Source organism: Mandrillus leucophaeus, unplaced genomic scaffold, assembly GCF_000951045.1.
Source record: "Mandrillus leucophaeus isolate KB7577 unplaced genomic scaffold, Mleu.le_1.0 Scaffold171, whole genome shotgun sequence".
Classification (NCBI taxonomy): domain Eukaryota; kingdom Metazoa; phylum Chordata; class Mammalia; order Primates; family Cercopithecidae; genus Mandrillus; species Mandrillus leucophaeus.
Genome location: NW_012101710.1, coordinates 880582 through 893947, shown reverse-complemented (window position 1 = coordinate 893947; position 13366 = coordinate 880582). Strand labels below are relative to the sequence as shown.

General features: G+C 52.5%; 1 protein-coding gene across 1 annotated transcript in view; it reads left to right on the top strand.

Annotated features, from left to right (window-relative positions):
* SDK1 (sidekick cell adhesion molecule 1) overlaps positions 1–13366 on the top strand; it is a 707360-nt gene that overhangs the window by 595834 nt on the left and 98160 nt on the right. The window contains exons 31-32 of the mRNA XM_011976935.1: positions 4023–4126; positions 7312–7382. Of these exons, the coding sequence (XP_011832325.1) occupies positions 4023–4126; positions 7312–7382 (175 nt within the window). The remainder of the gene's footprint in view (positions 1–4022; positions 4127–7311; positions 7383–13366) is intronic.

Sequence of the window (13366 nt, the reverse complement as noted above, 5' to 3'; positions counted from 1 at the left end):
GAGTGAGGGCTCCGAGGTGGGGGAGCCAGAGAAAGCTTTTGGGAAGACAGGAAAAAGCACATCACATTTATTCATTGCCTGCTGTGCGCCACGATCCACCCAACTCCATGAGGATGGGTGATGTGATGTCATTTTCACAACAGCCCTGGAAGCCCGGTGCTGCTATCTCCATGTCCATAGCCAAATACAGTGAGGCTCTGAGACGCTGAGTTGCTCCAGCGAGTAGTGGCGGAGCCAGCATTGGAATTCTGCCAGGCCCACTGCAAAGCAGAGTTTTGGGCTGGCTTGGAAGCATGAACAGAATGCAGAACTGGGGGCAGTTAGAAGGGTTGTAGGAGGGTGTTCTTGCATCCTGTGTGCATTTGTTCCTTTATCAAGGGGTCACCAAAGCCCTGCTCTGCCACAGGAGGGAGCATGGCAGGAGCAATGGGGGCAGGGGGCTCAAGGATCAGATGTTTAGCCTAGGAGGTAGACCAGTCATCCACAGGAGCAGCGCTGCAGGGAAGTGAAGAGGCAGGTTGGGGTGAGTGCACAGAGGATGCTACCGTCTGGGACCACAGGGCCAGGAGAGGGGATGAAAGCTCTGCCCGCTGCCTGTCTTATTTGGGCAGTGGGACTGCTCCTCCCGTAGGCTGCCGGAGCTGCGTTCTGCCTGGTTTCAGGGCCGAGAGGGTTACCTCCCGCAGATCCGCATTCTGTGTTCCCTGCAGCTCGCAGAGACACTTAATCAATCCTTGTTGAATGAAGTGAGTCCGGCAAAACACAGGCCTCACGCTAGGAACTCTGCTCTCTGTCCTCCTGCGCACCCAACCCCATTTGTCTGGGAGCCAGGCTGATTTGTCCAGCCACCTGACACGTATTTACGGCACACCACGTGCGCCCGACTCAGTGCCAGATCCAGGCAGGACAGTGGAGAAAGAGGGGTTTCAAGGAGCTTGCAGTGTGACTCCAAACCCCCAGATCATAGCAAAGCATGAAGTACTAAACAGTGCAGTGCTGAGTATAATTACAATTCAATGCCAGAGGCCAGTGAGAAAGCAAATACATCAATAAGTAAGCATAATCGTAAATAAATAAATAAGTAAACAAATCATTTCTGCAACATCTACTGTGTGCCAGATGTGACTCTGGTATTTATATGTCCTCATAGGCAACCCCCCTCCCCACCCCGAGAAACTTCAATGATGGGGAATAGCGTCCTTATTCAATCCTTCCTCTCACAGATCTGCTGAGCGCCCTCCTGGGTGTTCTTGGCTCTTGGGGTACAGCAGGAAAGGAGGCCGACTCGATCCCTGTCCTCTTGGATGTTGAGTCTTGTAAAGACAGACAGTCATCAAGGAAATGTCACCCATCATGATGCAGAAGATGAAGGGAAGGAACAGGGCACAGGAGACACAGGGCAGGGCCATCTGAGCGAATGCTTACAGATCCACAGGAACAGCTGATCCGTAGCAAGCTTGCACCACATGCCTGACTCTCTGCTGAGTGCCTCACCTGAGTTTAAGCCTCATATCAGTTTCATGATGCCTGTGCTATTATCAGCCCAGATAAGGAAACTGAGGCAAAGTATGCTGTCCAAGGTTAACTGGGAGCTAGAAGCCAGGCAGTTTTAATTTGGGGCCCACGTTCCTAATGCCCACTCTGCTGCCTCCTGGTACAGGAGGAGAAGGAGCCAGTGGGGCTATGGTGGGAGGCGCAGGTGGATGAGGCAGGGAGGTCACGGGAGAAAACACGTGATTATCACCCAGACAAGACAAAATAACTCCTAGGATGCTAGGAACAGAGGGGAGATTGTTTGTTTTAACTTAGCAAAGGCTATCTCCCAGAAATGTGGAGCAAAGGTCATTTTGTGGTCGGACTTCAGAAGCATCTCCATTAAAGCTGGGGCCAAGGCCAGCTGCCTTCTGTGGCTGTTTTTCCAGTTGTGGACGCTGAGTGCAGAGGGGCTGAGATGTGCCTGCGGTCAGGGACTGGGAAGTAGCAAGTCCAGACCAGGTTCTGGAGGGTTGCAGTGGAAAAGCATGCCTTGAGGTGTGAGCTGGTAGAGAAACACTGTCACCTGGTCTTAGGCAGGACGGGGACCTGAGAGCAGGAATAGCATCTGATCATGATTTCCAAAAATGGTTCTCAGTTTTCTAAAAAGCAGAATCCTTCCCTTAAGCCAAATATGACCCAGCCCAAATGCATAAACCCGATGGGCATGGAGCTGCTGTTGGCTGATACGGGCCATGTGGGGCTCTGGACGTCAGAGGCTTCAGAGTCCTGGGGGTCCACAGGGTTCCATTTGAAAGGCACTGGTTTACAGATTCCGTTGGGAATGAGGACAGAAGACTGGGTTTCAGGTGATGAGGGCTTCGGCTTAGAGTGATAGTTGAGGAGACTTTTAGACATGAGTAACAGAGGTTGAGAGTCCTGAGGCACCCCGAGTTTTCTGGTCTGGAAACTGAGCCCTCATCTATGAAGTGCCACTGCCCGCCAGGGAGGAGAACAGAGCAGCTTCCTCACTTGCTCATTCGGAAGTCAAATAAAGGGCATCTGAGAGGAACCAGCCAGTGACTGAGTATGCATGGGCTGCAGAGCAGGTCCCTGACTAGCTAGGGCTTCACCAAGATCCTAGCATCATCTGCACAAAAGAGTTTGGCTGAAGTCTAGTCTCAGACATGGCATGGGGCTTGGCACAGGAGACCCATTGCATGTGGAATAGCTGAACGGATGGAAGGAAGGAAGGAAGGAAAAAGGAAATGAAGAAAAGGGAGGGAAAAGGAAGGAGGGAAGGGAGGTGGAAGGGAGAGAAGGAAGGAGGGAAGGAAAGAAGGAAGGAAGGAAAGTGGGAACGGAGGAAGAAGAGAGAGAAAGAAGGAATGAGGGGAGGGAGGGAGGAATGAAGAGAGGAAGGAGGGAAGGGAAGAAGAAAGGAAAGGAAGGAAGGAGGAAGGAAGGAAAGGAAGGAGGGAATGGAAGGGAAGAGAAAAGGAAGGAGAGAAGGGAGGTGAAAGGGAGAGAAAGAAGGAGGAAGGAGGGCAGTGAAGAAGGAAGGAAGGAAAGCAGGAAGGGAGGAAGAAGGGAGAGAAGGCAGGAAGGAGGGGAGGGAGGGAGGAAGAAAGGGAGGAAGGAAGGTGAGTGAGCAGATGGAAGTAGGCCTGAAGTGCTAACACCAGAAGGCACCTCAGGCAAGCATTAGTCCCATTAAAATCTCCATCGAAGGGCTGGAGGCATTTTTCACTTGGATGCTTGACAGGGTGTGGTCTTTTGTAAAGTGACATGTGACTGTTGCCATTTACTAGTCCTGCAGCAATGGGCCTCCGTTTTATCATCCTTGAAATGGGAATAATAATGCCTCCTCTCCCAGAGCTCGCGTGGGTTGAAAGGGGTTGCACTTGCCAAGTGCCTGGCACCATGTCAGCCCCAGTGAATGGTAGGGATGCGGGGCCGGTGGGTCTCTGCCTGCAGCCGGGCAGGAAGTGGACCTTAGAGAGCCCTGCGAGGCTGGGCCTGGCCAGTAAAGAGCTCCAGGAGGACGGAGCGTGGGAATCAGGCGGGAACTCATTTTACGCTCCGAATCAGCACAAGGGCCCAGGGTGTTAGCGCTTCCTGAGGAATTCTGTGGATCCCTTGGAGAGCAGTGATGTGCCCACCGGAGTGCCAGGGGTGGCTCCAGTGAGGGGTTGGCAGTGCCTCCCCGAGGAGCCCTGAGCAGAATCTTCCTCCTGGCCAGGACGCCCTGCACTCACTGCCCTCTGTGCGGCTCCTTTCTCCCTGAGGATTTCGACCACCCAGGTGTTCAAAGGCTCCTCCCAGTACAGGTCTAGGGTCCTCTTAAAGCCCCTGCTCACTGCACCTAGGAAGTGATTGAGTCCAACCCAAGAACAGCCTCCTCGCTGACCTGTCTCGGGCCCACACAGGAGGCCAGAGCTCTCAGGGCAGGGGAGGGATTTGCCCCTCCTCCCAGGGCTTCACCAGGAGCGCCTGAGGGCAGGACAGGGAGGCAGGGCCCTGCAGTCACAGTCTCTTCCACATTGCAGACTGAGGCCCTTCACCTCCTACAAGCTGCGCCTGAAAGCTACCAATGACATTGGAGACAGCGACTTCAGTTCGGAGACAGAGGCGGTGACCACGCTGCAGGATGGTGAGCAACCCGGGGCCCAGACTGTGTTCCTGGCCACTGCCCCTGGAGCCTGAGACACTTAGGCCCCACTTTCGTCTTGAGCCAGGAAGGGGTCACCAGGGAGCGGTGGCAAGCAGTAGAATTCCATTAGTGACAGACAGCTCGGAGGGTTTCCGCACAGCCTGTGGTCATAAATCAAGGTTTCAAGGGCTTCCAAATGGAATGGAAGGCTCTTTGATTGGCTTCCAAAGCCCCTACTATCCATTAGCATCCCAGAAATTGAATAATTGATAGGGTCATTAAAAATAAATGTCAGCGGGTAGCTGGGTTTTAAGAGATTTTCCCAATTTTTCTCATTCACGAGCAGCTCTTTGACAACAGCGCAGGTAAGTGATGGGAAGTGAGGTCTCCTCAGAGCTCCAGGTGGTGTTTTCAACTGCTCCATCCTATCTCGGCGGCGTTGGGCCTGAAGATGGATTGTCATTCTGTGTGGCCCAGGCCTGTGGTGAGCCCAGGAGGCAGCTCTATCAGCCGCGTCCAGCGGTGATCACAGGACGGGTGGGATGGAAAAGAATGGATGGTGGGGAATAGCTCAGCTCCCAGGCCGGAAACCCAGCACTTAGTTCACCCAGCAGCGCTTCATCATCATTCCCGCAGCCTACCCCCAAAGCACTGTCTTTTCCATTTAACGCTCCAGTGGAAGAATTTTCCAATAAACCAATTTCCAACTGGCTCACCCTATGACCTCACATCTTCAGTTCTGCTCTCTTGGTGACCTGGAAGTGTGGTTTCTCCCACACAGGCCTCCCTTGGCCTCAGGGACCAGCAGAGGAGTTGAGCAAACCATTCCTGGCTTCTCAGCAACTCACAGAGGCTGTTTTGCTGCAAACCCTGCACTCCCAGCAGAGCAGAACCCGCAAGAGCCTCCGACAGGCGCCAGCTGTGCTCCCAGGAAAAGTGCACCTGCCCCTAGAAAAGCACTGTCTGGCTTCTGTGGCTCCTGCCTCTCGCCCAACTCTTTTGTGAGCGCAAATCCTGGGGGTTTATTGGAGCTGTGGGGAAAGCCAGTGAGGAGGAGAGGAGCCGCCCTGGGTGTATGGGGTGGTCCAGGGCCTTAGTGAACCCTGCTGGGCCCTGAGGAGCTGGGATCAGCCCCAGGAGCTCACTGTCCAAGGGTCCCACATCCTTGGATTCAACCAACTGTGGATTGAAATGTTCAGAAAAAAAGTTAAAAATACAAATTAAAGAAATACAGTGTAACAACTATGTATTTGTTTGGAGAGTATTATGACATTGTACAATTTCTGGATCACTCATAAGGGTGCCTACAATTATAACATTGTAACATTGTTATATAACAGTGTTATAAATTAGAACATGGTAGGAGGACTGATGAGTAACCTAGAAATGGTTTACAGTATTCAGGAGGATGTGTACAGGTTACATGCAAATACTGCACAGCTTTATTGTAGCAAACCTGGAGGCCCAGGCTACTTGTAACTGGGAAAGCCTTCCCCACTTAAAGTGGGGACCAATGTCACACTAAACCAGAAGGGAAAGGCTTTGCAGCAACTAAATTACAAAACAAAAACTATATAAATGCATTCATTTTAACCTTACCTTTAACACAGTTGAGGTAATTTTTGCAACTAAGCACTAAATCTTAGAATAAAGAACAAAAACCCACACGAGCTGATGTCATTGTCATAATCTCTCTGACAGATTGTGTGAGAGCAAAGTACAACAGCCTCCTTTGCCCTCCAGGGTGGCATCCAAAAGGACCATTTTTGAAAAAAAAAAATTCAAGGGCCTCTTCAGACTCCGGAGGCTTTTCTTATCCTTTGATATTCAAATCAGGCTTTGATGCACCTATCTTGTCATCGTCTTTCCTGGGATGTGCAGTTTTCTTTTTGCAATGGATTTGCATTGTATTTGTGTTATATTGTCTTACACTATCTAGAGATTGGCAGGCACGGACTCTCTCCAGGGGTTGGGAAACCCTTGGCATGATAGGGAGAGTCCTCTGAGTATGTGTACGGTTTACTGATGAACAGTTTCTTTTTACAGTGATTTCTATTTCTCTGCACAACCTCACAACTCGAGGACATTGAGAACTCCCTGTAATGGCACTGCTGTGTCACCATGGCTGTCAGAAAGCTGGCTAGAGGGCCCACCATTAAGCTGGAACCATAGGAGATTAAGAGGGTTGGAGGGAGACCCATTCCTAAAGCAGAACAGGGACGGTGGAGGTGTGACTGATGCAGGCACTGCCAGGGCTGACGAGGGGGTGCCTCTCAGGTCCAGAGGAAAATCACAGAGCAGGTGACCCTGGGACCCAATCTTGGGTTCTGAGTGGAGAGGCATCTGCTAGATGCACAAGCGGGCCTGTGGGAAGATCCTCATTCCGTTCAGTGAATATGGACTGGATGTAGAATGCATGTCATGCTTCTGCTGGGCCACCAGGATCTTACAGCTGGGGAGGGCTAAGAGTTCAGTTCAATATGCCAAGACAGGACCACACAGATTTGGAGGGAGCAGAGGAGGCAGGGAAGAGGGGCACAGAAGATCTCTTGGATGTGGCAGATGACAAGAAGTTTAGTTTGGCCAGAGTGCAGGGCATGGCCATGGGCAGAGGTCAAACCAACCTTGTCCCTCCACAGAGCAGAGCAGAACCATGGCAGATCCCTCTTTACTTTACCCTGCTGTCCCAGCCAGCTGCAGCCTCACCAGAAATTGATCCCCTTTCCTGACAGCCCTTTAGCATTTCAAACCAAGTGACCTGGCATGATCATGTGTCCTATTCAGGAAAAGTAGCTCTCACCTAGGTATCTAAAAAAAAAAAAAAAAAAAAAAGATATGTTCCCTGCCTCTCCCAGAAGATCTGAGCCCTGCAGGGAAGGTCTCGAGCCAGAGAGCTCCAGGACAGCGTCTCTGGAGGGGCGGCTCTCAGAATGTCCACCACAGAGAGAGCCCAGTCTGGGTCTGTTTCTCAGGGCCATTGTTAGGGTTGGGTTCCTCCTATCCCGGGCACAGGCTTTGAAGGAGAAGCTCTGGGAAGCCCCAAGGAAGGGCAGGAGAAGGGGACCCCTGGAGAAGGAAGGAGGCAGGGCTCATCAGCCTCCCACACTCCCTGAGGGTGGCCGTGGGAAGGGCGGCAGAACATAACAACCACCCTGATCCCCGCTTTTCTCTCCTGTGTGTTTCAGTTCCAGGAGAGCCCCCGGGATCTGTCTCAGCAACGCCACACACCACGTCCTCTGTCCTGATACAGTGGCAGGTAAGAGCGCGGGGAATCACATGCATTTTGTCAAATGTGTTCTCATTTCCCTGCACATTCAGCCACGATGGCTGGACGTGGACTGCAAGTGGAGCCCTGAGCTAAGCGTTTGAGTGTAGAACCAAGGAGACACCCCCTCAGACTCACAAACGCGAGGGGGAAATGGTGTCAATTATCATCTCAGTGTAATTTCCAAAACATGGGAAGCAGGACTGCGATGCACGCAGAGAGTGAACTTGACTGCCCTTATTCAGGAGGACCGGCAGGATGGGGAGGTCAGTCTGAGAGCGTTGGAGGAACTGGGTATGTCTCGGCATTTCACTGAGGATGTTGGAGCAAGGCTTCTATGTATACACAAATTGGTTATTGCCCTACAGGGCAGTAAAACTGCAACCACTGGAGTTAGCTTTTCTAGAGAAGTAATCTGCAACCAAACAAAATATCTACTGGATTGTACGTATTTTCTCGAAGTCTGGGTCTTTATTTATTATTATTATTATTATTTTGGGGTGGAGTCTTGCTCTGTCACCAGGCTGGAGTGCAATGGCACAATTGGCACAATCTAGGCTTACTGCAACCTCTGCCTCCCATGTTCAAGCGATTTTTCTGCCTCAGCCTCCCAAGTAGCTGGGATTACAGGCACATGCCCCTATACCCAACTTTTGTATTTTTAGTGGAGACGGGGTTTCACCATGTTGACCAGGCTGGTCTTGAACTCCTGACTTCAGGTGATCCACATGCTTCAGTCTCCCAAAGTGCTGGGATTACAGACGTGAGCCACTGTGCCTGGCTAAGTCTGGGTCTTTAATCTCCAGTGCGCAGTGAGTCAAACAAAGGCATGTTCTTCCAGATAATCACAGACTCCTTGGTGGGCCTGCTCAGCAATTCTCCGGTAAGGCATTGAAGGACACGCTGCCGTCTCTTTCCATTAGTTTCAATTTTGGGCAATGCTTACTAACAAGTACATTGACGACAAATATAACAGAGGGACAAAACTGCCGAAGGAAGGGCTGCAGGCCCCAGGGAGATCCCAGCTGAAGAGTGGGGTGGGGAGCTGCGCCGTGTGGCCCGGGTCCGGGGCAGGCAGATGTTGAGTTTCCCCAGGGCTGGAACTTGGCTTGGCAACAGACACAACAGACGGACGGGCAGGGGGCCAAGCGCAAGGGCAGAGTCGAAGCTACTGGCCCGCAGGGAAGTTCCCGCGGCCAGAGTGGGGGCTGCCTTGCCAGGGAGCTGGGAACATGGTGGGATGGGGCTGGCGTGGGGCGGGTGCGGCGCGAGGCCAGGTCAGCCTAGGAGTAGCTGCTGGGAGCTGGGGTTGGGCTGGGGTCAGGAGGGCAGTCTGGTGGGCGCGAGATTTTTCCTCGGAGCTGATGCTGTCCTCAAGGACAATGGCAGGGTGCCCGAGGCAGCAGGTGGGAATGATGGTTCGGGAAATCAGGAGAAAATCAAGAGGGGAACAATGGTCCAGACATGGCCTTGGAGAGCAAGGGGGTTTCCCAGCCACATGCCCTCCACTGGTACAGAAGGGGGAGACAGGAAGGGGTTCTGGGGAAAGGAGGGGCTGCGGGAAATGGAAGGGATGCTGGGAAACACAGCCGAGGCCACCAGCAGGTGTCCCAGACAGCGTCTTCCAGGGCCCTGCAGAGGGGCCACTCCAAGGAGCAGTGGCTTCACTCTGCAGCACGGAGGACGAGGCCCAGGCTAGGACAGTAGGTGCCAGAGATACCTGCTGGGCTGGGAGAGAGACGTGCTGAGTGAGCAGCGCCAGCCGCAGCCTTCCTGGGCATGGGCTTGAGGTGCGTGGTGCTAGAGATGCGAGAGAGGAACCCAGTGACCACAGCCTGGCTGGGCCGTGGGTGGGGCCAGCCAGGGGAGCTTGGGAGCGGCTCCGCTTCCCCTGTCTTGCTGTATGATCCTATGAAATATGACTATGTTTGAGGTATGAAAGTGGCAATTTATGTGATTCACCCGCATATCACTTGCTACTGCCACTTATCTGAGGGATAGAGAGTGGGCGTTTAACAAGCTGGGTTCTGTGAAGAGCGTGTAATCTCCTTCAAGTGTCCATGGAGGTGTGCGGGGCTGCGTCCCGGCTGCCTTTGTCTTGCTAAGGGATCCACCTTCTCTGGGTAGGATAGGAACATTTCCAGGGCATGAAAGAATGTCCCAGCGTCTCCTGGTGGAACTGGAAGAGCGCGTCTGTGGCACTCAACCCTGCTGAGCTTACCAGAGCATAAGGGGGCCAGCGTGGGAACCAAGAAAACAGCCTGGGCCCCACCCCTGCCCCTGGGAAGTCACAGCCCCTGATCTGTCTGGGAGCCACTGGCAAAGTGACAAAGGACCCACCCGCACTTACCATCGGGCGACTGTGGCCCTGAGAGGCCCCCCTGGCTCCGGGTTCCTCCTTTGTAAGAACAAAAGGTCACAAAGCTGAGCTCAGGTCTCATGCAGCATCTGTAGTCTTTGGGGTCCACCAGACCCCCAGACCCGAGCTTCAGCCCTGACTCCCGTGAGTGTCTCCAGTGGGAGGTCAGAGACATTCAAAATGGAAACAGAAAGTCCCAAGTGCTTGTTTCCTAACCTGCACCAACACGGTCAACCACAAGAACATTGGCACTTTGTACCATGCTGAATCCTACCAGAAAATTCCCATTTTCTTTGTCGACATAGCAGCAGCCTGCCAATACCTCACCTAGGTAAGCTTCTTTCCTATAAAGGCAGTGAGTGTCAGGGCTGGGATGCGTCACCTCCACCAAACAAGGCTTGTGAAGGCATCACCTGCTGTCGGCCCCAGTGGATGGTGCAGAGCTTGAGCCCCCCTTGGTGCTGCTGGACAGCTCAGGGACGTGCCTAGTGCCACCTGGAGGAGCTGGGCTGATGTGTGCCTCAGCCGTCCCCCTCCAGAGCCCAACAGAACAAACTAATTGCACGAACAGGAGGTGGTCAATACAACGTCCTGTAGAAATAAATGCTTGTCAACTGCCAGGCAATTGAAGTATAATTAAAATTATGAGTAATTTACTGCATCAGAACAAAAAGAACAAAGAAAAAGAAACTCAGTTTAAATATAGATTTGCATTCCAAATAAAATGTTTCACCTGTAAACGTGTTTTTGTTTTTTTGTTTTTGTTTTTGTTTTTGTTTTTTTAGTAATCTCTTTAAAAATGCAAACACAGGGCCAGATGTAATGGCTCACGCTTGTAATCTCAGCACTTTGGGAGGCTGAGGCGGGTCGATCACCTGAGGTCAGTTCAAGACCAGCCTGGCCAATATGGTGAAATTCTGTCTCTACCAAAAATACAGAAATTAGCTGGGCATGGTGGTGGGCACTTGTAATCCCAGCTACTCGGGAGGCTTAGGCAGGAGAATCGCTTAAACCCAGCAGGTGGAGGTTGCAGTGAGCTAAGATCACACTATTGCACTCCAGCCTGGGCAACAAGAGCAAAACCCTGTCTCGAAAAAAAAAAAAAAAAAAAGCAAACACAGGCTGTAATTTCAAGGCTATAGACCCATTTAAATGCCTCCCATAGTGGACTGTCAGGCTTGATTCTTCTTAGTAGGACAGTCAATCTTTACCTTGCATGGGGTCCAGTTCTGTTTGAAAACTAAGGATTAGAACTCCCTCTGTCTCCCAGGGTGGAGTGCAGTGATGCGATCTCAGCTCACTGCAACCTCTACCTCCTGAGTTCAAGTGATTCTCCTGCCTCAACCTTCTGAGTAGCTGGGATTACAGGCCTGCACCACCATGCCCAGCTAATTTTTGTATTTTCAGTAGAGACGGGATTTCACCATATTGGTCAGGCTGATCTCAAACCCCTGACCTCAGGTGATCCACCCACCTTGGCCTCCCAAAGTGCTGGGATTACAGGCGTGAGCCACTGCGCCCAGCTTTGTGTTTTCTTTTAAAGACAGGGTCTTTCCCTGTCACCCAGGTTGGAGTGCAGTGGAGCAATCATAGCTCACTGTAGCCTCCAACTCCTAGGCTCAAGAGATCCTCCCACTTCAGCCTCCCCAGTGGCTAGGACTACAGGTGTGCACCACCATGCCTGGCTACTTCTTTAAAAGATTTCATAGAGATGCAGCCTCACTGTATTTCCCAGGCTGGTCTTAAACTCCTGGACTCAAGCGATCCTCCTTCCTTGGCTTCCCAAAGTGCTGGGATTATAGGTATGAGCCCCTGTGCCCAGCCTGTAAGTGGGTTTTGAGGCTGTTTTCTAGCAAGGAAAAAATTACTAAGCAATTGATCACACCATGCGGGAGGCTCTCAGTGTAACAGGCACCTTCCCAGAGGAGGGTTACATCTGCCTGGGCAAAGGCAGGGAGGCATCCCACCGCTTCACAACACATCTTGGAGTTATTTCTTTTTCTCTCCACTTGTGCCATCACCCACAGAGGACCAGCTCTTGCATGGGGTGCTGAGCTCTGGAGGGGACCGAGGCAGTCCGCAGGATGTGAAGAGCTTTCATTAAGCGTGGTGGGCTCTATAAGGCATTGCTAGGAAGACAGCAGAAGGAACAAAACTAACTCTGGCTGGAGGGGCATCTGAACACACTTTGTGGGACGGACCGGCTTCTGTGGTGAAAGGCTGGAGAAGCTCGTGGCCCCTGGTACAGCCCAAGGGAAGGCTCACGGGTGACATCGCTGGTGTTGTGTCTCATGGGGATTGCGTGTAGAGCCTCCTGTGCTCTCAGAACCATCAGGAACGAACTCCGGAGAGAATCCCTGTCCTACTTTCCACAAAGCAGAAGGCACAGGATGGAGAGTGAAAGCTCAGATGCCCGGGGGAACCACGGTGTCCGGATCAGATTGGGATTTGGGCACCTGCTCTGCCTGAACTTGCAGGAGACAGTGGCACGTGGTTGAGCCTCCCTCAGCCCAGCTCCCTGTCTCTAGAACTGGGAGAGTTAGGTCCTGCCCTGCTGCTCCCCACCTCAGCAGAGGGAGCTGAGTGGGAAGTTCCACAGAGGCCAGCAATGGCAAGGGGTCCAGGGGTCCCTGTGCAGGCAGCTGGAAGGAGGGAGGCTTTCCATGCAGGTCCTGCCTCCTCCCACCCCCAGGCCTTCCCTCCACTCAACCCTGCAGCCTCCAAGATGCCCACCCTCCCAGGTCTTCCCCAGAGCATTGACTTCCTCCTGCCTCCCCTACCTGGTGATGAAACCCAGGCACGCTCCTACCAGGTCATTTGCATTTAAACAGGTGCTTTTGCTTTGGCATGCCCGTAATCCCATCAATTTGGGAGGCTGAGGCAGGCAGATCACGAGGTCAAGAGATCGACATCATCCTGGCCAACATGGTGAAACCCTGTCTCTACTAAAAATACAAAAATTAGCTGGGCATAGTGGTGCGTGTCTGTAGTCCCAGCTACTTGGGAGGCTTAGGCAGGAGAATTGCGTGAACCCGGGAGGCTGCAGTGAGCAGCCCAGGAGGTTGCAGTGAGCCATGAGCCAAGATCATGCCACTGCACTCCAGCCTGGCGACAGAGTGAGACTCCATCTCGGAAAAAACAAACAACAACAAAACAAACAGGCTTTTGAAAAATGAAGAACCTCCAGAAGGCTGCTGGTGAATTTCTGAGGCATGGCAGGCCGAGGGAAGGTGTTTTGAGGTGGGGCTCCCAGTTCCCTTCAAGCTTCTCTCCACACAGATGGCCAAGCCAGGGTGCAGTGACACACAGATGAGGTCATCTTGAACTCCAGCAAGTCCCACTCCACCCCAGGGCTCTGGCTAAGCATCCGTCATGGCTGAGGCCTGGCCCAGGTGCTGTGGGCATTTAAACATGAACAAGACCCGAACATGGCCTGCCCCTGGGCATATGCAGAGTCAGAGACATGCGAAGGGCTGGCTGGGGATACGGGTCTGTGGTGCAAAGCGAACCTTTTGTTTAAAGTCGTATAATACTCTGGAGACCGTCTGGCCAGACTTCTGCCTGTTGTGGGCATGGGTTTGAGCCTGGGAGTTTGAGCAGCCAGCCCAAGCTTATA